General features: G+C 45.4%; 1 protein-coding gene and 1 long non-coding RNA gene across 5 annotated transcripts in view; one reads left to right on the forward strand and one right to left on the reverse strand.

Annotated features, from left to right (window-relative positions):
* PIWIL4 (piwi like RNA-mediated gene silencing 4) overlaps positions 1-9,692 on the forward strand; it is a 68,028-nt gene extending 58,336 nt beyond the window's left edge. For all 4 annotated transcript variants that reach the window (XM_084617775.1, XM_084617774.1, XM_084617777.1 and 1 more), the window contains 2 exons: positions 7,778-7,925; positions 9,186-9,692. In XM_084617775.1, the coding sequence (XP_084473901.1) occupies positions 7,778-7,925; positions 9,186-9,302 (265 nt within the window). In that variant the 3' untranslated portion in view covers positions 9,303-9,692. The remainder of the gene's footprint in view (positions 1-7,777; positions 7,926-9,185) is intronic.
* On the reverse strand, positions 1,672-12,965 carry LOC311514998. The gene is made up of 2 exons (XR_014710019.1): positions 12,706-12,965; positions 1,672-2,190 (listed from the first exon to the last, which is right to left on the reverse strand). It is a non-coding gene; the product is annotated as an uncharacterized lncRNA (long non-coding RNA).
* Between the last annotated feature and the right edge of the window lie 14,060 nt (positions 12,966-27,025).

Below are 27,025 nucleotides of genomic sequence, written 5' to 3' on the forward strand. Positions count from 1 at the left end.
TATTGCATGTTCACACTACTCTCCATCTGTCGTCAGGCACTAGCACTGACAGTGTAAGAAGTGTATTATGGGTATCTATCCCACAGTTCAGCTCGACACCTTCTGCCACTAAGTCTTGTGGGAAGGTGGAGTGGATCGCAGTGCACCTTGGAACTGGGCTCAACATCCCATAATGCATTGTTTTCCATCCCAGCATTCTGTGGGCTTCCAGCTTTCTTTCGTGGCATTTTTCAACAGCCCTTGTTCGCTGTGCACCCCGGCATCTGTGTGTGAAGGGTTGGATCCCGCACTGCTCTCCTATGCTCTGATAACTGTCACTAAGACATTGCAGATGGCAGTGCAGTTAATCATGAAATTCCTAACTGAACAGGATTCCCAGTTGCCTCACTTGCTGTGTGATATGGATAGGAGCAACTTAGATTTCTGTTGGCATTCACGGAACAGCTTCACAGTGTGGACCATCACTTTTGGGCTTGGGAAACAAGCAGTGAGTGGTGGGATCGTATTGTCATGCTTGTCTGGGATGATGAACAGTGGCTACAGAACTTTCAGATGCAGAAAGCCACCTTCTTGGAACTCTGTGTGGAGTTCACAGCGGCACTACGACACCGGACCCCGAGTTGCCCTATCGGTAGAGAAGCGCGTGGCAATCACAGTGTGGAAGCTGGTGACTCCAGCCTGCTACTGGTCAGTCATGAATCAGTTTGGAGTCAGAAAGTCGACCGTTGGGGCTGCGTTAACGAAAGTGTGGAGGGCCATTAATCGCATCCTGCTACAAAGGACCCTGACTCTGGGAAATGTGTGTGAAATAGTGGACAGCTTTGCAGAAATGGGTTTTCCTAACTGCAGAGGGGTGAGAGATGGTACACGTATGCCAATTTTGGGACCAGACCACCTTGCAATAGAGTACATTAATAGGAAGGGGTACTTCTCCATGGTATTGCAGGCACTTGTGGATCACTATGGACGTTTCACTGACATCAAGGAGAAGCGGTCTGGGAACGTGCATGATGCAGGCATCTTCAGGAACACCAGCCTGTACAGAAAGCTGCAAGTGGGGACTTTCTTTCCATACCAGAAGATTACAGGGGGGGATGTTGAAATGCTCATAGTGATCCTGGGAAATCCAGCGTACCCCTTACAGTCATGGCTCATGAAACCTTACATAGGAAACCTGGATAGCAGTAAGGAGCGGTTCAACAGCACACTGAGTAGGTGCCGGATGACCGTGGAATGTGCCTTTGGCAGATTAAAGGTGCACTCATGATGCCTTTTATGATGGGTTAGACCTCAATGAGGATAATATTCCCATGGTCACAGCCATGTGTTTTATGTTGCATAATATTTGTGAAGCTCAGGGTGTAAGGTTTGCTTAGGGGTGGAGTGCTGAGGCAGACTGCTTGGCTGCTGATTTTGAGGAGCCAGATACCAGGGCTATCGGGGGCACAGAGGGGGGCAATTCGAATCAGGGAGGCTTTGAGGCAGCTCTTTGAAAATTAGAACCAGTAATGTATATCCCTGTGCTCGGTACAGCAGTGTTACATTACATCTAGTTTTCCTGGGAAACAATTATGAATTTTGGGGCCTTAAATTCCAGTAAGCAAATGATTAAACTGCCTGGGTATGTCTTGGTAGTGCCTGCTATCTCAGTTTGTAGGACACAAAGATTACTTATCGTTCAAAACTTTGCTTTTATTGCACAAAAAACAAAACACACAAACGCTTGGTGGGAAAGGAGGTGCCAGGGAAGGGCAGACTTTCAGAGCTATGCATAGGTCTCGCTATCATTCTGAAAGTTGTCTGAGGGAGTGGAGTGAATGGGAAACAGAAGTCTTGGAAAGTGGAAAAGAATGTTAGAGTGGAGTTGAGGGGCACGGAAAAGACTTTTGAATGTGCTGCAGGGGAGGGTGGGCATGCATCTGGTCAGTCTGCAACATTATTAAGGACTTCAGCATCTGCGTTTGCTCCTCCATGATTTGAATCATCTGCACAGTAACGTCCTTAATGAACTTCTGATCTTCTTTTCTGTCCTGCCTTTTGGCGTCCCTCCATTCCCAGGGTTCCCTTTTCTCTTTATTGGAGAACTGCAGCACCTTCCGGAACATGTCGTCTTTGCTCTGTCGCTTTCTTATCTGGCTGAGATGCTATGCCAGAGTGTAGGGGGTGCCCCTGGAGCCACATCTGTAGAAGCTTAAGAAACAATACACAGAAGTGTGATTGTTAAGTTCACACACAGCATTGAAACATTTCAGTAAAATGCACATCCGGTAACAACAGTCACTTTCTCACTAACCCTTGGCAAGCACACATCTTGGCGAACACCCCAAGCATGAGTGAGCGTTGGCTGGGGGGCAGGGGTAAGTGTTCTACACAGGAGCACGGCACTGAGGCCAGTACCAAGATCAGGGCTGGTGCTGAGCCTGGCACCACAACTGAGGAACCAACACAGGTCGGACCCTGTGAGCCGGAGGGACAGGAGGGCCCGGTACCAACCCAGGCGTCATCTTCATCTTCCCCGGATGAAGTGGTGGCAGGGACATTGGTGACACCGACTCCAATGGACAACAGGGCTCACCAGGAGCTGTTGAAGAGAGTGGCCCAAATCTGAGACTCCAGGTGGAGGAGGTGACTGAGGCAATGGACCCTATGGTGGACATTCTGACATAAGGGCCCTTCGAGAGTGGCCTTGCTGCTCATAAAGAGCATTCAGACCATTACTATGACATTGTGGCAGACGCCTGCCTCTCTGCCTCCCACGACTAAAGGGACAGAGAGGAAGTACTTTGTGCCATCAAAGCAGTACAAATATCTCCTTACCCCCACTCAGCCAGGTTCATTGGTGATAGCGGCTGCAAATGAACAGGAGAAGCAGGGGCAGCAAGGTCCAACACCCAAAGGTAAGGATGTGAAGACGCTGGACCTCTTTGTTAAGAAGGTTCATTCTACCTTTCTAACAAAGGTAGAATAAACTAGCAGGCGATCTTTATTCACCATAATTTCAATTCCTGGAATGCAATGGGGAAGTTTAAGGAGTTGCTACTGGGAGAATTTAGGACAGTATTTGCAGCTATTGTGGACAAGGGCAAGATGGTAGAAAGAACCTCTTTGCAAGCCTCTCTGGATGTGACGGACTCAGCGACGCAAACCAGGTCCTCTGCGATTGACGTGAGAAGGAGCTCATGGCTGCAGGCTTCAGGCCTCCCACATGAGTTCCAAAAAGAATTCAAGACCTTCCCTTTGAAGGCTCACGTTTGTTTTTGGAGAAAACAGACTCTAAACTTCACAGCCTTAAGGTCTTATGGGCAACACTGAAGTCCCTGGGGCTTCATGCACCAGCCCCACAGAGAAAACATTTTAAACCCCAGATTCTTCCATGCTTCTACCCTCTGCAGCCCAGGCAGGATTACAGCAGGAAGCAGGGCCGAAACCATGTGCGAAGGCCGCCTCAACCCCCTTCCAGCCAAGGGCCTGGGTCTATGAGGCAGTTCTCTGGACCTAAGCACACCTTTCGAGGGTGCGCCTGGGGATGACACAGCAATTCAAATCATAGGTCCATCTCCTTCCTTCTTGAACAGTCTATCCCACTTCTATCATGCTTGGGCCCAGATCACTTCAGACCGCTGTGTCCTGCGCAGGATAGTATTGGGTTATTCTCTCCAATTCTTTTCCCTCCCTCCTACCCGCCTTCCCCGTCCCTTTTCAGAGAGGCCTCTCACGAGCAACTTCTAGTACAGGAAGTGCTTGAAGCTTCTTGGACACATGGCCACCTGTACACATATAGCATAGCATGCAAGGCTGCGGCTCAGACCTCTCCAGTCTTGGTTGGCATCAGTATACTGACTGAGTTGAGACTGACTGGACAGGGTGATTGCACTTCCCCCACTGGTTACCGAGTCTCTCCTGTGGTGGCTCAACCTGCAATCAGTTGGGGCCCTTCTCCACGCCCCAACCTTCGCTGTCTCCAGTCACAGATGCATCAGCAATGGGATGGGGAGCGCATCTAGGGAGGCTCAGAACTCAAGGCCTCTGGATCCAAGCAAAAGTCTCACTACACATCAATGTCAGGGAGCTAAGAGCAGTTTGCCGAGTCTGCCAGACCTTCCAAAGCCATCTGGAGGGAAGGTGTGTATCAGTCAGTCTTGACAGACAATACAACAGTGATATTTTATATAAACAGACAGGGTGGAGCTCACTCCTCTCCCCTGTGCCAGGAAGCCCTCAGGCTGTGGGACTTCTGCATAATCCACTTGATACATCTAGAGTCATCATACCTTCCGGGATCTCAGAATGAGCTGGTGGACCATCTCAGCAGGTCCTTCCACAACCACGAATGGTCCATCCGACCAGATGTCATGAACAACATCTTCCAACAGTGGGGAACTCCCCATATAGATTTGTTTGCAACAAGGCACAATAGGGAGTGTCTGCAATTCTGCTTCTTCCTGAGTCACAGCCTGGGATTGATCGCAGATGCATTTCTTCTTCCCTGGAAGAACCATGTGCTCTATGCGTTTCCACCCATCCCAGTCATTCACAAGGTCCTGCTTAAGGTCAGAAGAGAAGCAGCATCACTGATATTAATAGCACCAGCATGGCCCTGCCAACACTAGATTCACCACTCTCCTAGACCTGTCGGTGGAGACTCCGATCACTCTGCCCTTGGTCTCAAACTAGATCACTCAGGACAAGGTTCAGTTAAGGCCACACCCAGCCTTTCTTCCAAAGGTAGTTTCACAATTTTATACAAACCAGGACATTTTTCTCCCAGCTTCCTTCCCTAAAGCACACGCCAACAACCAGGAGCAAAGGCTCCACTCCCTGGACATCAGGCGAGTGCTGGCTTTTTATATTGAAACAGTTTTGAAAGTCAGCACAACTTTTTGTTGCAATTACAGACAGGATGAAGGGACTTCCCATATTGTCCCAAAGAATACCTTTGTGGATCACGGCCTGTAACCGGGCATGCTATGATTTGAGAAACATTCCTGCCCCCACGCTGACGGCACACACTATAAGGGTGCAGGCGTTCTCGGTGGCATTCCTAGCGCAGGTCCCGATCTAAGTCATCTGCAGGGCTGCAACATGGTTGTCGATCCACACCTTTACGTCACGCTACACAATTACACAGCAAGCCAGAGACGATGCCACATTCGGCAGGGCGGTTCTTCAAATTGCAAACCACTGAACTCTGACCCTTCTTCCTAGGAACTGCTTGGGAGTCACCTACTTGGAATTGACAGGAGCAAGCACTCGAAGAAATAAAAACAGTTACTTAGGTTTTTGTAACTATTTTTCTTCAAGATGTGTTGCTCATGTCCATTCCAAGACCCACCCGCCTACCCTTCTGTCAGAGCCAGTCGGCAAGAAGGAACTGAAGAGGTGGTGGGTCAGCAGGGCCCTATATGTGGCGCCATGAAGGTGCGACTTCAGGGGGCACTTGGACCAACCCAACAGATGCCGCTAGGGGAAAAACCTTCTGGCAACTGTCTGCAGCACACACACCCCTACTTGGAATGGACATGAGCAACACATCTCGAAGAACAACAGTTACGAAAAGTTAGGCAACTGTTTTTTCTGCCATACTAATTAGCTGCACAGGGAAATGTTGAGCACACAGAAACACAGCACGCTTTGTGCATTTCTGTACCTGAACCCACCTCCGCACTACACAAAGCACAGCTGCTTAGCAGGCATCTCCTCTCCTGCTTCTTGCTTACTGGAGAGCAACTGCTGATACTGGCTAGACACCTCCAGAGTGGTGAACAGTTCCTGGCTGCATGCCCCACTGGGCAACCCCACCATGGGCTCCAAATCATCGTCTATCTCATCTTTTCATCAACGACTTTGTCCTCCAGGTTACGTCCTCCTGCCACCTGCAGGCCTGCCCAAGTATCCATGGAGCTCTTGGCGGTGGAGGTGGGGTCGCCTCTGAGGATAGTGTCCAGCTCCTTATAGAAAGGAGGTCTTGGGTGCAGCACTAGAGCGATGGTTTGCCTCCCTCGCCTTCTGGTACGCCTGCCTCAGCTCCCTTATCTTCGCTCTGCATTGCACCATGTCCAGGGCATGCCCCTTTTTGTACAAGCCTCAAGAAATCTACCCTTAGGTATTGAAATTCCTATGGCTGAAGTGCAGCTGGGACTGCACAGCCTCCTCTCCCCAAATACAGAACAGATCCAGCAGATCCTCAGCTAAGTTCCCTCTAAGCTGCGTGGCTGCGCAGCTGCCTATTAATTCCCGTGCAGGGGCTTGGTGCTGCGGCAGGGAGAGATGCTTTTCCCCCAGCATGGACCTGCGGTGGCAGGGCGAGGCGCATCACCCCCCACGCCCCTCAGGTCGCAGCACGGACTTGTTGCAGCAGGGAGAGGCACCCCTCCATGTCGGTCCCAGCATGGACCTGCAGCAGGGGGGAGAGGAGGGGTGCCTCTCCCCACCGGCCCCAGTACAGACCTCTGCGGTGAGGGGAGAGGAGACCTTCCCTTGGCCTAGCCCAGGCCCACCAGAGTTACTGGGGAGAGGAACCCTGGCCCAGCCCTGCCAGAGCTGCCACAGCTGGCGAGAGGTGCCTCTCCCCGGTCCCAAGCTGCTGCAGCGAGAGAGGGCTGGGGGGAGTCCTTTCTCCCCCCCACAGCCATGGGCAGCCTGCACCCGAAACCCCTCATCCCTGGCCCCACCCCAGAGCCCGCACCCCAGCCCTCTGTCCCAGCCCTGAGCCCCCTCCCAGACTCTGAACCCCTCATCCCCAGAGCCTTCACCACCTAGCTGGAGCCCTCACCCCCTGGACCCCAGCCCTGATCCCCCTCCTGCACCCCAGAGCCCGCATGCCCCCAACCCTCTGCCCCAGCCCTGAGCCCCCTCCCATTCCCTGGCCCCACCCTAGAACCCACACCCCCAGCCAGATCCCTCACACACCCCACCACCCCAACCGTCTGCCCCAGCCCTGAGCCCCCTCCGAACCCCTTCACCCCACCCCCACCAAATGAATTTTGTTATGTGCACCAATATGAAGGTGATGTGTTACACATGGATGTAAAAAATTAGAGGGAACACTGCTCCTCAGTAGTCCAGCAGGAGGGGTTGCCATGGTCGCCTGGGAAGATATGTTGAGACCTTTCCAGCAAACAGGAAATGGAATTTCAAAAATTCCCAGGGCTTTAAAGGGGAGGTGCGGATGGTTGTTTATCTGGCTGGGGGGCAGCAGAGTTCAAACTGCTGACCAGAGCAGTCAGGATGGGCATAGTGAGACACCTCCTGGAGGCCAATTGAAGCGATAAAATCAAGTGCGGTGTCTACACTGGCACTTTGTCAACACAACTTTTGCGCAAAAAGTTTCACCGGGATGGTTTTAGTTTGTCGACAAAACAAGGCATTTTTGCCACGAAAAGTCGCATTATAGTGGGCACGCCTCCACTATTTTGTCGACAAAAGCTGCCTTTTATGGATAAAACTCTGTAGTGTAGACACGGCCCTGTACTCGTCTAGAGTATAAGCACAGGAGGATCAGATTGTCATTTACACTAAGGCCCCTTTACACTGCCAGACTGCTGTAAAGGGGCCTTAGCGGCAATATGAATCTAGCTCGGAGAACCTTAATCTGATTGCAGCATTGTAAATCCACTAACTTCAGTAGAGTTACTCCTGATTTACAGCAGCGAAAGTGAGATCACAGGCCCTTAAATGATAAAGAACCACCTTTCATTTTAACTAATAGGCAATATTAGTGAGCATAAACTGTCAAGTTCGCATAAACTAATTCTGTTTTTTTTTTTAAATTATTTAGGTATGACTTTTACCTAATCAGCCAACTAGCACGTCAGGGAACTGTCAATCCCACATACTATAATGTTGTGTATGATAACAGTGGATTAAAACCAGATCACATGCAGCGCCTCACGTACAAGATGTGCCACCTGTACTACAACTGGCCAGTGAGTAAATAGTCACAGACAATCGTTATTAAAAGTCGTGTAATTTTTCCAGCTGGTTTTAAATAAAACTGGAAAGAAATCACACATTGTTTCACATTTGATGATTCAATGCAGTTATCACAGTACTGCTATTATAAAAAGGGTAGGACTGCAACTCCCAATCATAGCCACACTGCTGCTGTTATGGTGGGAGGCATAGATGACTTGTGCCTCCAGATGCTGCAGTAGGGGACACAATGTAAAGGGGAGGACACGTGACTGCCCTACATGTATCTTCTACCCAGCAACCCTCTTGTACTGCACCCAGTCTGGGGCTACCACGCTCTCCCCACCCCACCAGAGTTACCTGCGGGGAGGGCTCTGTCTTTCTTCCGCTGCGGAGGGTACTTGATCCCACATACCTCCCCCACGTCATCTGTGGTGGGAGGAGCAGCTTCTCTAGCTGAGAATTGATTGGTGATATTTACAAGGACTAGAGGATTGTTTTTTAGAGCCAAAAAGCTATTTTGAAAGGCCTGTATTTGCTGAAACCCCCCTTGGAAAATGTGTTTGTGATATTAATTCAGTTCCTAGTAGACATGTATCCATATCACAATTATTGGTACGAACTGGAACCCTTGTTGGCATACTTAATAGAGAGGCCAATGATTGAAAAGGCAGGAAGCCTGCATTACACATTCAGCTGTAGAAGTGTTCACACCATTTCAAGGTTGAGACCGTTCAGGTATGTCTACACTGCACTCAAGATATGCAGTTGCAGCACATGTTGGTGTACCAGAGCTAGCTTTAATTGAGGTAACTCACTAAAAATAGCAGGGTAGCCACAGCAGTCCAGGCTAGCCACCTGAGTATGTACCCGGGATCCTGGGTGGGATTATACTTGTCTTGATGCGGGGGTGGGAAGAGGAGAGCTGAAGGTGTGAATCCTTCCCTTCAGCAGGTATTTAAGAAATTGAAGGCAGATGCAGTCTAAAAAGGGGGGGGGGGGAGTGGCCTACCTCTCCAGTAGGTATATACAACATAACCTTTGAATAAAAGATACGATGTTTTCATTATGCAGGAGTGCCCTCTATTGGCTGAATTTCATCAGTACAAATTTGGGCAATTCCTGCCTACCAGTGGCTGGGAAAGGAATTCTGAGATTATATTATGTATGGAAACGGTACTTGGGATTTTAAAAATAGTTTGCTTTTCTCAGAAGAAAGCAGCAATACAGTCTGGGAAGGTCAGTCTCACTTTCATCTGATGTTTGTTTCACAGGGTCTAATCAGAGTGCCAGCACCCTGTCAGTATGCCCACAAGTTGACCTTCCTGGTGGGTCAGAGCATTCACAGAGAGCCAAGTCTGGAACTAGCTGACAAGCTTTTCTATTTGTGAGGAGGAGAATAATAATCTATCATGAAGACAACTTTAAGAAATACTAACATGGCCAAATCTGGATATGGTCTCATGGCTGCCAGCATACTGTAGCTCAAACTCAGTCTTGTATCTGAAAGAAAACATCTAGTTTTAGACTTAAAGAGAAATATCTATTCTCTGAATTAAGAGAACAGAGCCTTCTGAGCAGTATAAGGGATTAAGGTACTTTACTTCACTTAGCCCCAATAGGAGACTTGGAGCATACTCCCTAGTAACATTTGAAAATGTAGGGGTATATGATGTTTTAATAGAAATTTTGTTGATACAGATACACTGTACACCTGATTATTCTGTAAGCATATCATTGCCATTTAATTTCCAGATCGTTTTAGAGGGTTACTTTTTCCTTCAAAGACTCTTTTAGAAAACTGTTTGGATAAGGTTGAAGTTTTTTGAATTAATAAAGTTTTATTCTGTTTGCATTTTAAGATTATTTTTGATAATTAGTTCGAATATATTACACCAAACTTTCTTTTAGGCTCTCTCTGCTATGGATAGACTATCCTTATTTAAAAAAAAAAAAAAAAAGCAAAAAAGCCAAGTGTTGCACGGATGTTTTGCAGATTAACACGAATCACAGTAAAAATGTAGGAACAGACACCTTGTTATACAAACATATTAGCTGGGAGGTATTACTAAATGTTTTAGAATTCAGTTAATTGAAAAAATTAGTTTGGAGGAGTCAGTGTTTTTTTAAGTGTTAAATGACATCTATTGTAGTTTGATTTTTAAATAGGGTAGGTGTCTCACTGTACTTGTTAGATAATAGCCTTACTTGGTGAGTTTTCCACTCAAGGATCTGGGTTCAACAGCCAAATTGTGTCTCAGCAACCCTGGATGGTTGGTAAATATTACCATATATGACTCATAGATGGGTAGACTGAAGTTAAGTATCTTGGTTATAGCAAAAGTGTGAGTGAAGAGCAGGAATGCAACCCAGTATCCTTAACTCTGTCTGATTTTTATGTATTAGTGCCACAGAAATACCTGTATTCTATGTTCAGATACTTCACAAACCTATGAAAAGTTTCACTGTTTTAAAAAGGGTGTTTCACACAGAGATACAGTCAAATCTGTAAAATAAATGAGTGGGATTCAAAGAAGCCACCCACAGACCATATATAAGGAAGTAATGAACGTGGAGTCTACATATTGCTGTGGTGAACTGTTTCCACTTTGGGCAAAATAGAGTTTAAAGAATCAGTATTGATACTGATAGCAAAGAATAACGCTGGAGAGATTGCTGCCCAAAAATGTCCCAAATTAGATTGTTCCCCAAAGAGTTCTGCATCTTGCACCTTTTTCACATAAATCCGGTCAGTGACCGGGTTCTCTGACACCAGTGGAATCTAGTAATAGTTGTATCGTTGTTACCGGAGGTCACTTATCAAAATAAACACTCTTAGCATTATTGAGTCCTTCATGCAGGTAGTTTGCCACCTGGAAGCCAGTGAGTCCTTGGCCAAACTGGTGTTATGAAGCATCTTGATTGGTATCTTATGTGACTATCACACTATTCCATATATAGCTACAGAGTAATTTTAATGTAATACAAGTGCCAGTGACTGTTAGTACCCTTTGCTTTATCTAGTTGTGCACACGTACACCATGCACTCTGTGCCAAAAGAGCTAATTTCTACAAATAACATCTTGATTTTCTGTATTTAAAAAATACAGAACTCTAACTTACCGTCCTCTGGGTCTCCCAGTGAGATCTTCTCATCTTTGTCTCTCTTTTTGATTATAAGATAATTAGGGCAAGAATAATATCTGAAATCATCTTAGTATATATGTTTAATAATACAAAGACACACTTTAAAGCATTGCTATGTCTCTTTGGTGTAGAAAAATGTATAGAGAGGAGTTGTCTAATTCTCCTCTAACACCAATATAAATCAGGTGCAGGTCTGAAGTCATTACACCAGTATAAGGGAGGGGAGAATCTGCTCTAGTTGCTTTGCTTATATTGGAGTGAGAGGAGAATAAGAAGTCTTAATGTGATAATACAAAACTACTCAAGATAGTTAAGTCCAAAGCAAACTACAAAGAGCTACAAAGGGACCTCACAAAACTGAGTGACTGGGCAACAAAATGGCAGACGAAATTCAGTGTTTATAAATGCAAAGTCATGGACATTGGAAAATATAAACCCAGCTTTTCATATAAAATGATGGGGTCTAAATTAGCTGTTACCACTCAAGAAAGGTCTTGGAGTCATTGTGAGTAGTTCTCTGAAAACATCCACTCAGTGTGCAGCGGCAGTCAAAAAAGTGAACAGAATGTTGGGAATCATTAAGAAAGGGATGGATAATAAGACAAAAAATATCATATTGCCTCTATATAAATCTGTGGTACACCTACACCTTGAATATTGTGTGCAGATCTGGTCACCCCATCTCAATAAAGATGTATTAGAACTGGATAAGGTTCAGAAAAGGGCAATAAAAATGATTAGGGGTATGGAACAGCTTCCCTCTGAACGGTTTCAGAGTAGCAGCTGTGTTAGTCTATATTCACAAAAAGAAAAGGAGTACTTGTGGCCCTTAGAGACTAACAAATTTATTTGAGCATAAGCTTTCGTGAGCTACAGCTCACTTCATCAGATGCATTCAGTGGAAAATACAGTGGGGAGATTTATATACACAGAGAACATGAAACAATGGGTGTTACCATACACACTGTAACAAGAGTGATCACTTAAGGTGAGCTATTACCAGCAGGAGAGCGGGGGGAAAAAACCTTCTGTAGTGATAATCAAGGTGGGCCATCTCCAGCAGTTGACAAGTATGTCTGTCAAGGTTCCTTCCCCACTCTGAACTCTAGGGTACAGATGTGGGGACCTGCATGAAAAACCCCCTAAGCTATTTTTACCAGCTTAGGTTAAAACTTCCCTAAGGTACAATCTATTTTACCTTTTGCCCTTGGACTTTATTGCTGCCACCACCAAGAGTCTAATAAATATATAACAGGGAAAGAGCCCTCTTGGAAACACCTTCCCCCGACCCTAAAATCCTCCCAAACCCTACACCACCTTTCCAGGGGAAGGCTTGATAAAAATCCTCATAAATTTGCATCGGTGAACACAGATCCAAACCCTTGGATCTTAAGAACAATGCAAAAGCAATCAGGTTCTTAAAAGAAGAATTTTAATTGAAGAAAAAGTAAAAGAATCACCTCTGTAAAATCAGGATGGTAAATACCTTACAGAGTAAACAGATTCAAAACATAGAGAATCCCTCTAGGCAAACCCTTAAGTTACAAAAAGACACAAAAACAGGAGTATAATTCCATTCAGCACAGCTTATTTTATCAGCCATTTAAACAAAACAGAATCTAACGCATATCTGGCTAGATTACTTACTAAGTTCTAAGACTCCATTCCTTTTCTGTTCCCGGCAAAAGCATCACACAGACAGAGAGAACCTTTGTTTCTCCCCCTCTTCCAGCTTTGAAAGTATCTTGTCTCCTCATTGGTCATTTTGGTCAGGTGCCAGCGAGGTTATCCTAGCTTCTTAACCCTTTACGGGTGAAAGGGTTTTTCCCCTGGCCAGGAAGGATTTTAAAGGTGTTTACCCTTCCCTTTATATTTATGACACACCCCCACAAATCACAGATAGGGTCAAACGCTGGCTGTGATTTCTTCCTGGAGCTCTAGGAGAAAACAGAGTTAATAATACACATGCACCTCTAAATATACTACTAGGTATATAAAGATTAACTATATTTTCCACATCTCAAGGACGATTTTAACCAGTTGATTCTGGGAAACTTTCACAGGAGAGTGCATCAGCCATTTTGTTAGAAGCTCCTGAGATGTGTTGGATGTCGAAATCAAAATCTTGGAGAGCTAAACTCCACCAAATATGCTTTTTGTTATTTCCCGTGGTGGAATGAAGCCACTGGAGTGCAGCATGGTCAGTTTGCAGGTGGAAACGCCGTCCCCAAACATGGGCGTAGCTTTTCCAGAGCGTAGCCCATGGCATAACATTCTTTTTCACTGACTGACCAGTGGCTTTCCCTCTCAGACAGCTTCTTGCTGAGAAACACTACAGGGTGGAATTCTTGATCCGGTCCTTCCTGCATTAAAACTGCTCCCACATCATGCTCGGATGCATCTGTGGTTACTAGGAACGGTTTGTCAAAGTCTGGGGCCCTTAGCACAGGGTCAGACATGAGTGTCGCTTGAAGCTGGTTAAAGGCCTTCTGACACTCTTCGGTCCACTGAACGGCATTTGGCTGTTTCTTTTTGGTTAGGTCTGTCAGTGGGGTGGTGATTTGGCTGTATTGTGGTACAAATCGCCTGTAATATCCGGCCAGACCTAAGAAGGATTGAACCTGTTTTTTTGACTTTGGGACAGGCCACTTTTGGATAGCATCCACTTTGGCCTGTAGGGGGTTGATAGTTCCTTGACCCACCTGGTGTCCAAGGTAAGTCACTCTGTTTAGGCCTATTTGACGCTTCTTAGCCTTAAGAGTTAGTCCTGCCGCCCTTATGCGCTCAAAGACTTTTTGTAGATGTTCTAGGTGGTCCGCCTAGGAATCCGAAAATATGGCCACATTGTCAAGGTAGGCGACTCCATATTCTCCTAATCCCGATAGGAGACCATCTACAAGTCTTTGGAAGGTGGCGGGTGCATTCCGCAGCCCGAAAGGGAGTACATTAAATTCATACAGCCCGACGTGTGGTGAAGGCTGACCTTTCCTTGGCGGATTCATCTAGCGGTACCTGCCAGTACCCCGTGGTTAAGTCCAAGGTAGAGATGAACTGGGCCCATCCCAGTTTCTCTAATAGTTCATCTGTGCATGGCATTGGATAGTTGTCTGGGCGAGTTACAGCATTTAGCTTACGGTAGTCCATGCAAAAACATATTTCCCCATCTGGTTTGGGAACTAGAACCACTGGAGATGCCCATGCACTGCCAGAGGGGTGGATTACACCCATCTGTAGCATATCCTGGATCTTCCGTTCTATAGCAGTTCTAGCTTGAGGAGACACCCGGTAAGATTGTACTTTAATTGGGTGAGCATTACCTGTGTCAATGGAGTGGTATGCCCGTTCAGTCAGTCCTCGGGTGGCTGAGAACGTCGGCATGTAGCTAGTGCACAACTCCTGGATCTGCTGTCGCTGCATACGCCCAAGGGTCATGGAGAGATTAAAAAGACTGGGACGTCTCAGCTTGGACAGGAGATGGCTAAGGGGGGATATGGTAGAGGTCTATAAAATCATGACTGGTGTGAAGAAAGTGAATAAGGAAGTGTTATTTACTTCTTCTCATAACACAAGAACTAAGGGTCACCAAATGAAACAAATAGGCAGCAGGTTTAAAACTAACAAAATGAAGTATGTCTTCACAACACACAGTTAACCTGTGGAACTCTTTGCCAGAGGATATTGTGAAGGCCAAGACAATAATGGTTCAAAAAAGAACTAGATAAGTTCATGGAGGATAGGTCCATCAATGATTATTAGCCAGGATGGGCAGCGATGGTATCCCTAGCCTCTGTTTGCCAGAAGCTGGGAATTGGTAATGGGATGGATCACTTGATAATTTCCTGTTCTGTTCATTCCCTCTGGGACCCCTGGCGTTGGCCGCTGTCAGAAGACAGGATACTGGGCTACATGGACCTTTGGTCTCACCCAGTATGACCGTTCTTATGTTCTTAGGACTACTTCCTGCTTAAAGTAAGCATGTGCTTAAGTGCTTTGCTGCATAGGGATTGCCACAGCTCTGTTCTTCACAGCAGCGCTTCACCATTCAGTGAATAATCAGGCAATAATAGTAAACGTTCAAAACCAGCATTTTTTAGACAAAAAGTGAATGTGGGGCAAGGCCTGCGTCTGAGAATGAGCCTGCTCAGAACAGATTTCAACTCTAAATTTATTCTAGCGAATATTCTTTGAATTATATATAGTCTTAACAGAAGCTTAGAAACCGTTTCACAAAAGGTCAAGTCTCATTTTCTATTAGAACATGCCATGTTGACTTTCTGTTCATGTTCTTTTTGCATGAATGAGCTGCTTCTGGTAAGAGTTTTTATTTCCAAAACCAGTGAGTATGCACCTGGTGTTTGTGTTTGGCTAACTGACGTTTCTTTCCTCAAAGGAGCAAAGAGACAGAATAGAAGAACTGAACAACTTCTGGATTTCTGCAGGATGTTATCTCAGGTTTTTCAAAGACGAGCTACTACTAACAAAAAAAAAGTCTGTTTTAAGCATCCCAGTATTACAAAATAATTTGGCTATCTTTAACTTATTGATTCCAACTGCCAATTTGTTTTTATGAACTAATACTATCTCAAACTAACTTCCAGCAATCAAGCAACACAGTGTTATAGGCCTGATCCTCATAGCACTCTGGTTTTAAATTAGTGTGATTGTATTGACTTCACTAGTTACAATAGATAGCTGGGTTTGCGATGACCGGGAGAACTGCATGGTGACTTTCCTGCCTGGTGCGAAAGTTGCGGATCTCTCGAGACAGCTAGATAGACTTGTGTAGCGCTGGGGAGGAGCTGGTGGTTGTGGTATAAGTAGGTACTAGTGTCATAGGGAAGGATAGGAGAGAGGTCCTGGAGGCCAAATTTAGGCTGCTAGGTAAGAGATTGAAGTCCAGGACCTCCATGGTAGCATTCTCTGAAATGTTTCCAGTTCCATGTTCAGGGCCAGTTAGGCAGGAAGAACTGCAGGGTCTCAATGCATGGATGAGACAATGGTGTAGGGAGGAGGGGTTTAGATTTATTAGGAACTGGGGAACCTTTTAGGAAAGGGGGAGCCTATACAGGAAGCACGGGCTCCACCCAAACCAAAATGGAAGCAGATGGCTGGCGCTTACAATTAAAAAGGTCATTGAGCAGTTTTTAAACAAAGGGCTGGGGGAAGCCGACAGGTGCGGAGGAGCACCTGGTTTGGACAGAGCCATCCCTTAGGCAAGGATCTATAATGTCCTAGTAAGGAGGAGAGGACGGAAGATAATAAAATAAGTGTGGGATCTGATGAGAAACAGTCAAATGACAAAGAGTCTCATTCAATTACACGAGGTAACGGCAGACAGATAAAAAGTGACAATTTTTAAGTGCTTATATGCAAATGCTAGACGTCTAAAAAACAAGATGAGTGAACTAGAGTGCCTTATATTAAATGAGGATATTGATATAATAGGCATGACAGAAACTTGGTGGAATGAGGATAATCAATGGGACACAGTAATACCAGGGTACAAAATATATTGGAAGGATAGAACAGGTCGTGCTGGTGGGGAAGTAGCACTATATGTGAAAAACCATAGAATCAAATGAAGTAAAAATCTTAAATGAACCGAACTGTACCATAGACTCTCTATGGATAGTAATTCCATGCTTGAATAACAAGAATATAGGAGTAGGGATATACTACCGACCACCTTGCCAGGTTGATGAAAGTGAGTATGAAATGCTCAGGGAGATTAGAGAGGGTATAAAAATTAAAAAATAATAATGGGGGATTTCAGCTATCCCTATATTGACTGGGTACATGTCACCTCAGGACGGGATGCAGAGATAAAGTTTCTTGACACTTAAATGACTGCTTCTTGGAGCAGCTAGTCCTGAAACCCACAAGAGTAGAGACAGTTCTAGATTTAGCCCTAAGTGGAGCACAGGATCTGGTCCAAGAAGTGACACTAGCTGACCCGCTTGATAATAGTGACCATAATATAATTGAATTTAACATCCCTGTGGTGGAAAACACCAAAGCAGCCCAACACGGTAGCATTTAATTTCAGAAAGGGGAATTGCACAAAACTGAGGAATTTAGTTAAACAGAAATTAAAGGGTACAGAGCCAAAAGTGAAATCCCTGCAAGCTGCATGGAAACTTTGTAAAAGACACCATAATAGATGCTCAACTTAAATGTATACCCCAAATTAAAAAAAAGAGAACCAAAAAAGTGCCACCGGGGCTAAACAACAAAGGAAAAGAAGCAGTGAGAGACAAAAAGTGGAAGTTAAATCCTAGTGAGGAAAATAAAAAGTAGGGATGTACAAGTTTAACCGGTTAACTGATGAGCTTGATGCTTCCCGGTTCCAGTTAACGATTAAACTCCGCTGCCTCCCCACCATGTGCCGGGGGTCCCGGCTGCTGGCCCCAGATGCTGGGCAGCAGCAAAGCCCCAGGGGCTGGCAGCCGGGACCCTGGGCGTGCAGGGTGGGGGCCAGCCAGGACCCTGGGCACATGTATGGGGCAGAGGGGATCCCAGGCACACAGGAGGGCCAGCGGAGCCCTGTGTAAAATGTGGGGGGGCTGCAGCTCCCCCTCGCCCCTTGTTCCCCATTAACCATTTAACCGATTGAATTTCAATAGGTTAAACGGTTACTTTTTTTACCCAGTATTTACAACCCTAATAGAAAGGGGCATAAACTCCAGAAATGAAGTGTAAAAATATAATTAGGAAGGCCAAAAAAGAATTTGAAGTACCGCTAGTTAAAGACTCAGAAAGTAATAGCAAAAACATTTTTAAGTACATTAGAAGCAGGAAGGCTGCTAAACAACCAGTGGGGCCACTGGACGATCGAGATGGAAAAGGAGCACTCAAGGATGATAAGGCCATTGCGTAGAAACAGAATTCTTTGCATCAAACTTTATGGCTGAGGATGTGAGGGAGATTCCCAAACTGAGCCATTCTTTTCAGTGACCAATCTGAGGAACTGTCCCAGATTGAGGTGTCATTAGAGGAGGTTTTGGAACAAATTGATAAACTATACAGTAATAAATTACCAGGACCAGAGTTTGAAGGAACTCATGTGAAATTGCAGAACTACTAACTGTTGTATTTAACCTATCATTTAAATCAGCTTCTGTAACAGATGACTGGAGGATAGTTAATGTGACGCCAATTTTTAAAAAGGGCTCCAGAGATGATCCTGGAAATTACAGGCCAGTAAGCCTGACTTCAGTACTAGGCACACTGGTTGAAACAATAATAAAGAACAGAATTGCCAGACACATATATGAACATAATTTGTTGGGGGAAGAGTCAACATAGTTTTTGTAAAGGGAAATCATGCCTCACGAATCTACTAGAATTCTTTGAGGGGGTCAACAAGTATGTGGACAAGGGGGATCCAGTGGATATAACATACTTAGATTTTCAGAAAGCCTTTGACAAGGTTCCTCACCAAAGGCTCTTAAGCAAAGTAAGCTGTCTTAGGATAAGAGGGAAGGTCCTCTCATGGGTTGGTAACTGGTTAAAAGATAGGAAACAAAGGGTAGGAATAAATGGTCCATTTTCAGAATGGAGAGAGGTAAATAGTGGTGTCCTCCAGGGGTCTGTACTGGGACCAGTCCTATTCAACATATAACAGGGGTAAACAGTGAGGTGGCAAAATTTGCAGATGATACAAAACTACTCAAGGTAGTTAAGTCAAAAGCAAACTGCAAAGAGCTCCAAAGGGATCTCAAAACTGAGGGACTGAGCAACAAAATGGCAGACAAAATTCAATGTTGATAAATGCAAACCAATGCACATTGGAAAACATAATCCCAACTACACATATAAAATGATGGAGTCTAAAGTAGCTGTCACCACTCAAGAAAGAACTTAGTGTCATTGTGGATAGTTCTCTGAAAACATCCACTCAATGTGCAGTAGCAGTCAAAAAAGCTAACAGAATGCTGGGAATCATTAAGAGATAGATAATAAGACAGAAAATATCATATTGTCTCTATATAAATCCATGGTACGCCCACACCTTGAATATTGTGTGCAGCAGATCTGGTCACCCATCTCAAAAAAGATATATTGGAATTGGAAAAGGTGCAGAAACGGGCAACAAAAATGATTAGGGGTATGGAACAGCTTCTGTATGAGGAGAGATTTAAAAGATTGGGACATCTCAGCTTAGAAAAGAGATGACTAAGTGGGGATATGCTAGAGGTCTATAAAATCATGATGGGTGTGGAGAAAGTGAATAAGGAAGTGTTATTTACTCCTCCTCATAACACAAGAACTAGGAGTCACCAAATGAAACCAATAGTCAGCAGGTGTAAAACCAACAAAAGGAAGTATGTCCTCACACAACACACAGTTAACCTGTGGCACTCTTTGCCAGAGGATGTTGTGAAGGCCAAGACTGTAACAGTTCAAAAAAGAACCAAAGTTAATGGTAGATAGGTCCATCACTTGCTCTTAGCCAGGATGGTTAGGGATGGTGTCCCTAATCTCTGTTTGCCAGAAGCTGGGAATAGGCAATAGGGAATGGATCACTTGATGATTACCTGTTCTGTTCATTCCCTTTGGGGCATCTGGCTTTGACCACTGTTGCAAGCAGGATACTGGGCTAGATGGTCCTTTGATCTGACCTAGTATGGCCATTCTTATGTACTCCTGATTTATACCAGAGTGAGACAGATGAGAATGAGCCCCATGGTATTCATTGAGCCCTAAACTTCTATGAGTTGTCTGGCTTTTTTCTCTCTGAAACTGTAAAACTTATTAGCATAGATCAAGCTTGTGAAGTCTAGCCTGGTCTAAACATAAAATTGCATCTGTTAAACTAAAGGGACAAGGTTGCATTGATTTAGTTAAAATGCTGCAACTTTGTGTGGACACATTTGTCCCTGTTATTTAGTGTTCATACACAAAGTTGCACTGGTTAAACTTAATCAGTACATCATCACATTATTAGTTTAAAAAGGTACAAGTTCTCTGTTGATAGAGAAGCCCTTAGTGAAACTAAACAGCAATATGGCAGGGAAAATAGCTTAACTCCACAAACCAAATGTGCAAACAAACATAGAGCCTTAAAGGAAAGAAAATCCCTGAAAATGGAGAACTGAAACATAGGTAAACAATCATGAGGAAGCCCACGGTAAATATTGTTCAGTGAAAAAGAAAGAGATCTGCAGTAGAAAGCAAGTAAAAGAATCTGGGGCAGAATGCAAATTGACTGAGGACAAGAGGAAAGTGTGTGTGTGTGTGTGTGAGAGAGAGAGAGAAATACAGAACTTTTACGTCAGAAACTAGAGCAGACTGGAAGACAACAATTTTGCAGCAATTTTCAAGGTTTTGAAATTGGTTTTTGTTCTGCATTAGAACCCTAACCACCCAGTTACAGCATCTCTTACACACATACCTCTTTCAGTGGAAACCAGTGCATCTCCACAAAACATTTTGACTTAGACAAAAGAATATATTTTGGCAAAAACGTTCCGGCCAGCCTGAGTAAATTGGCTGTGGCCACCAACCCTGCCTGCCAGAGGAAGATAAAATTTCTAAGACTATGAGTAGGGCTTGCAGAATGCAGTTTTAACTGATAGTAACCAATGTTTTCCACGTCCCAAAACCTTTTTTAAAGTTCTGCAGGTTAGTTCATCGAAACAAAGTATGTGCACTTAGTGGCAAGCAAAGCAAAACATTCTCTTGTCATACACCGGGTCATCAACATGAGAGGCAGTGTGGTCCATAGGATAGGGCACTAAATCAGGAATTGGGACCACCTAGGTCCTATTTCTTGTTCTTCCATTGACATACTGTGTGACCTTGGGCAAGTCACTTCACCTCTGTACTGTTTTCCCCTCCCACCTTGTGTCTGTCTTGTGTCCTTGGATTGTAAGCTCTTCATAGCATGTATGTCTTCTCCTATATGTTTGTACTGTGCCTAGAACAATGGGGCCCCGGTGTTGGTAGGGGTCCATAGGTGCTAATAAAATGGAAGTCAAGCAAAGATGAGATGCAAATGAAGAAATTGATGGAGTTATAGTAACTGTTCACAGGCAGCCTGGACATCTATTTAAATAGTGTCATATCGCTAGCCCCCCTGAAAAAATAGGTGTTTAAAGTGGGCGCCAAATACAATTTAAGAAGTTAAAACTCAGCAGCTTGAATTCTCAGCCACTAACTGATTTCTAATGAAAAAGCATCATTTTCCCCAAAATAATGAATTCCTGTAAGCCCTATTATTAGCAGCAGCAGCTGCTGAATAAATAATGCTGCATACCTGAATCAAATTTTAAAAATGCATTTCAATGCAAAGGAATGTAGTCATGGGGATTACTGTCTGCTTCTAGAAAGGAAAGGAGGACTTGTGGCACCTTAGAGACTAACCAATTTATTTGCTATCACCAGCAGGAGAGTGAATTTGTGTGGGGGGGTGGAGGGTGAGAAAACCTGGATTTGTGCTGGAAATCACTTTAGATAAGCTATTACCAGCAGGACAGTGGGGTGGGAATAGGTATTGTTTCATATTCTCTGTGTATATATAAAGCCTGCTGCAGTTTCCACGATATGCATCTGAGGAAGTGAGCTGTAGCTCACGAAAGCTTATGCTCTAATAAATTGGTTAGTCTCTAAGGTGCCACAAGTCCTCCTTTTCTTTTTGCGAATACAGACTAACACGGCTGCTACTCTGAAACCTGTCTGCTTCTAGATTATTACTCTGACATTTATTTTCAAACCAGGTGAGATTTATCCTGGGCCAGATTCAGTCACCATTATTTTGTGCAGAAAAGTTCCTTACTCCTTGAGCAACCCCCCTGCAATCAATGGGTCTACTCGCCGAGTAAAATATTATTCTGAGTGAGCATGGGTGGTAGAATTTGGCTTTCTGCAATAATAGTTCTATTCTAACGACTTTCTATCTGGTCTAACAAATGACCAACCCTAGACTTAATCACTCTGTTGAGTGGTATTGGGTGTAACGAAGGGTTTGTCTATTCTGCGTGGTAATGGGAGCCAGAATAAGGAAATAAATTGTAAGTCAAATTTGAAGTAATAAGGTGTCTCTGACCCAAAACCCTACAGCAGTCTGTACTAACTGGCAAGCGATTTCAGTTAGTACCACTACTCCCCTCCCCCAGTCAAATGTTTCTTTGTCTTCCAAAGATCTTGTTGCCTTCAGTGTAGGTGAGAGGGGAGGGGTGAAATGGTGATGTCATAGTCCCTTATTTTATACTCTCCTCCAGGTGCTGGAAATATCTTTGCTGTGTCATGGGGGTTAGGCAGCCCTATGGTGTGGAGCAACCGTCTTTCATGTGCATTGTAAATCTCTTGTTTACAACTCCCCTGCTCCATATTGTCTCTATATAAATCCATGGTACGCCCACACCTGGAATACTGTGTGCAGATCTGGTCACCCCATCTCAAAAAAGATATATTGGAATTGGAAAGGTGCAGAAACGGGCAACAAAAATGATGAGGGGTATGGAACAGCTACCGTATGAGGAGAGATTTAAAAGACTGGGACATCTCAGCTTAGAAAAGAGATGACTAAGTGGGGATATGCTAGAGGTCTATAAAATCATGATGGGTGTGGAGAAAGTGAATAAGGACGTGCTATTTGCTCCTCCTCATAACGCAAGAACTAGGAGTCACCAAATGAAACCAATAGTCAGCAGGTGTAAAACCAACAAAAGGAAGTATGTCCTCACACAACACACAGTTAACCTGTGGAACTCTTTGCCAGAGGATATTGTGAAGACCAAGACTGTAACAGTTCAAAAAAGAACCAAAGTTCATGGTGGATAGGTCCATCACTTGCTCTTAGCCAGGATGGTTGGGATGGTGTCCCTAATCTCTGTTTGCCAGAAGCTGGGAATAGGCAATAGGGGATAGATCACTTGATGATTACCTGTTCTGTTCATTCCCTTTGGGGCATCTGGCTTTGACCACTGTTGCAAGCAGGATACTGGGCTAGATGGTCCTTTGATCTGACCCAGTATGGCCATTCTTATGTACTCCTGATTTATACCAGAGTGAGACAGATGAGAATGAGCCCTATGGTATTCATTGAGCCCTAAACTTCTATGAGTTGCCTGGCTTTTTTCTCTCTGAAACTGTAACGCTTATTAGCATAGATCAAGCTTGTTAAGTCTAAGAGGGGGCCGAGGACACTTGGGGGAGGCGCAGGGGGGCAGCAGGTGGGGCCGGGGGGGACACCTGGTCCCAAATATTGGTGGAGCTGGGCCTCTGGGCTCTGAATATTGCTGGTGCCAAGGCACCACGTGGAGATATAACTTGCCGCCTCTGCCAGTGCCTGGAGGAAATCTCAGAGGGTATGTCCGCACTGCACTGTAAGCCCAGGGTTAGAACTCAAGGTAGTAGAGCCTGGGTTTGTTAACCTGGGGCTTCAGCACCTATGCTCATTTGTAACTCCAGGTTAGGAATTGTTGAACCCTGGGTCCCAACCTGAGGCTCCAGCATCTACACTGCATTAAGTAGGCCTGAGTCCCACCACCCATATCCTAGATTTCCTAGCACCCTCCAAAATGTGGCCGTGGTGCAGTGTGGGAAAACTTGACTGTCCTGAGGACAAAGAAAGTTGGCCTGTGGGATTGTGGAATACTTTTGGCCAACTCTCAGAGCAGAAGTCCAGGAGGGCTGCATCTACCTTGCAAAGCAATTGGGCTTGAACCCTGGGTCCTGGCTTGGCTCAGACACTCCAAACCCTACGGGGGCCTGGTACCTGGGGTCCAAGCCTTGGGTTAGCGTGACTTGTGTGTAGATAGAAGGGGGGTTAGGCTTGAGCCTGAGTTGGAACCTTTGGCTTATGTTGCAGTGTAGACATACCCTGAGGAGCCGGGGGTGCTCCGCAGAAGGCCAGAAATGGGGTGAAGTGCAGCTCCACAGCTTGCCCCTGGGCCTGAGAGGAGTGCATTTCACCTTCCCCAGTTTCCATGCAGAGCTCCACATAATCCCAGTTACTCAAGCTATATGAAAGATTCAGTCATTTCACCTTAGGAGCAGATCCTGCCTCAGTAGACTCCCCTCATTGTGGACCCCGTGCAGTTCCACAGCATGGGAGGGTAGGAGGAGCTGGATTTTGAAGTGACCATGCAAGGAGTGCACCCTTCCTGTGCTGTATGAAGATTTCTGCGTGGGGATTCCCAGTAGGGCAGCATGCAGGGGACGGAGCACCTGCTGCTATGGTGTATGGAGTCTCCCCCATGTGGAGAGAGTGTGGGCGAGTGGCTAGAGCACTGAACTTGGACTTGGGACCCCTGGGCTCTAGTTCCAGCTCTCAGGGGCACCCTCAGAAATTCTTCACATGGAACACACAACTCACCCGTTCGTGTCTGCCCACCGGCTCCCTGCTGCCCCTTTGCTAACCAGTTCCCCTGCATGGGCCCTCACTGCAGCTCCCTAGAGGTGTAACAGCTCTTGAGGCTGTTGCTGAGTGAGTCCTGTGGGCAGAGCAGGGAACATGGGCTGCTGGAAGCAGGGCGAGGTCAGGTTGCAGGAGATGCCCCACGGCAGCAGTGAGGAGGAGCAGTGCTAGCTGCCCCACTGACCACTCAGCTCCTGCACCAGGGCTTCCCCAAAGGCCTACCTGGCCTTGTTCCATTTCTAGCAGCCTCAGCCCCGTCGTGGTACGCACCAGGTATAATGTGTATATGGCTGCGGGTGCCACTGTCCACTCTGCCACTGGCCTGCAGGGTGACCTTGGTCAAGTCACTTCACCTCTCTGTGCCTCAGGTTCTCTGTCAGTAAAATGGGGATAATCATACTCCTTTTATATAGTGTGTTGACATCTACTCATTAGTGCTATATAGGAGCTAGGCATTATTATTGGGGGGCAGTATAAAAGATCACAGAGGCTTCTCTGGGCTGTGGCTGCTCCTGGGGAGGAGTTGTGGGGCTGCCCCATGACCTAGGAGGAGAATGCCGCCTCTCTGTCCCTGTGCCTGCTGGGCTCACCCATAAATAAACTAATTTAATTAAGAACAAATAAAGGCTGAAGGGCACTCGCATGTTCATAGAACAGAATTCTTGGGGGCGGGGATTTAACATATTTAACACTCAGGAGTCTTTCTTCATGAGCAGCAGCAAAACCCACTCTGAGTTCAGGATGAAACCCCCTCTGATTACATAATCACCCAGCCTCAGCTCAGCAGAGCCATAGCCCATTAAAATGGAGAGCATGTTAAAAAGCCACAGGAAAGTATTTCACCTTATCAGCAGTTTCCCAAATGTGTCCATGTTACCTTAGGTGAGTTTTTTTGAACTATTATGAAATTAAGGTGAGTCGCTATGCATCATATACAGTAAAAAGATAGATTCCCCCTGCCTCCTTCTGCAGCTGGGAGCCTGATCCAAAACGCATTCCGGTCTGTAGACAGATGCCCATTGACTTCTGTAGGCTTTAGATCAGGCCACTAATAGGTTTTAAACTGAAGATCAGACTCCTTTCTCTTTGAGAGGCTGTAGACTCTGGAGTGTATTTATTCTATCTGAATGATAGACTGCTGGAGGACTCTTCTGCAATATATGTGCAAAAGTAATAAGATCTACTGCATGTTACATAATGGAATAATTAAGTCTTTTCGCTTCCTTAGCCCCTAGGCTACAGCTGAACATGTTATGAATGGTTCTTGTATAATGGTTCTAGGGTAGACTTTGTTTATGGTCATTCTTTGCTGATCAGTCATGCCATTTGAATTATGTTATCATGCCTGTTGGAGTCTTGTAAATTGTTAGAGTAATCGTTAGGATAATTGTTACTTCAGTTCCCTGAGTGAGAATTTTAAATAACATGCCCCAAGTTGATAGCCTGGCACTGCTTCATAATGCCCATTTAGAGAGTAGGCAACCAACAATGAAAAAAGAAAGAATTGGGGAACACCACAATTTAACGGGAACTCATGTTGCTGCCTCATTAATATATTCATGGTGGAAACAGCTTTATGTTAAACGTGCAAGTGAATTTGATACTTCATATCACTGTGGATCAGCATGGAGGGGGACTTGTGACACGCTCCTCAATGGGGTACATAGACACCACCAACCCTGCTGCTCGCTTTGCATAGCAGAGCCCCTCTGAGGAAGAGTAGAGAGTGTGAGCTGGAAGAAAGCAGGAGGAGCTGTCCCCCTTGGGAAGTAAACGACCTCAATAAAAGTCTCTGCGCACCAGAGTGGTTACATACGCATCTCCAACCGTAGGGTAATCAGCAGCAGCAAGCACAGGAGAAAGCAGTGCTGGGGAGTTGTGCAACGATCCCCAGGTGTGGACCCAGATGCATGTGGGCAGCAATGTCGCTTACTGTACTCCTTCGGCTTATGCTGAGTTTTGAAGCCTGTTTTGCATTGCGAGTGACTTTGCTTGTGCTAGGGGAGCGTGTTGTGATTCTTTGCACTAGCAAGTGGAGTCTTTGCACTAAGATTCCCCTTCTGTAGATTTTTGAGGAAGGGGAGTACAAATCCCCATGTACGTAAAACCCCACTGCTATAGAGTCAAGTAAAGCTACCCGTCACTTTCATTCCAACCTCCCAGTTGGCGCTTTCTTTAAAACCACAGAGTCCCTTCAAAGCTGGAAAGAAAAGAATGCCAATGTCTTCCTTCTGGAGGAGTAGTGCACTGTAGCCTTTTGTTGTGTCCTCTTTTTACAGGCAGCTTTACGTACTTCCCAATCAAACTGGGTCAGAGGGCAGTCATTTGTGCATCTAGCTGCGACTGACTGGTGGTACCTGCAGTATATTTTACATGCCGTGTGTGGTCTAGTACCCTAGAATGACACAGTGTGTGAGGTATCCCAGATGGTAGAAGATAGTTTGCATTTGATCTGAGCTAATGAAAGACCCCAAGAGCAAAAGAAGGCAGCATAGGACACGTTCCTGCTGACAGCAACAAGATAAGGGTTGGGCTGTCCATGAGACAGAAGGAAAGCAGGTTGGGTGGAAGAGGAGTTGTTGGCTGGGCTCAGCACAGCCTTGC

Source organism: Lepidochelys olivacea (genome assembly GCF_965140295.1).
Source record: "Lepidochelys olivacea isolate rLepOli2 genome assembly, chromosome: 1".
NCBI lineage: Eukaryota > Metazoa > Chordata > Testudines > Cheloniidae > Lepidochelys > Lepidochelys olivacea.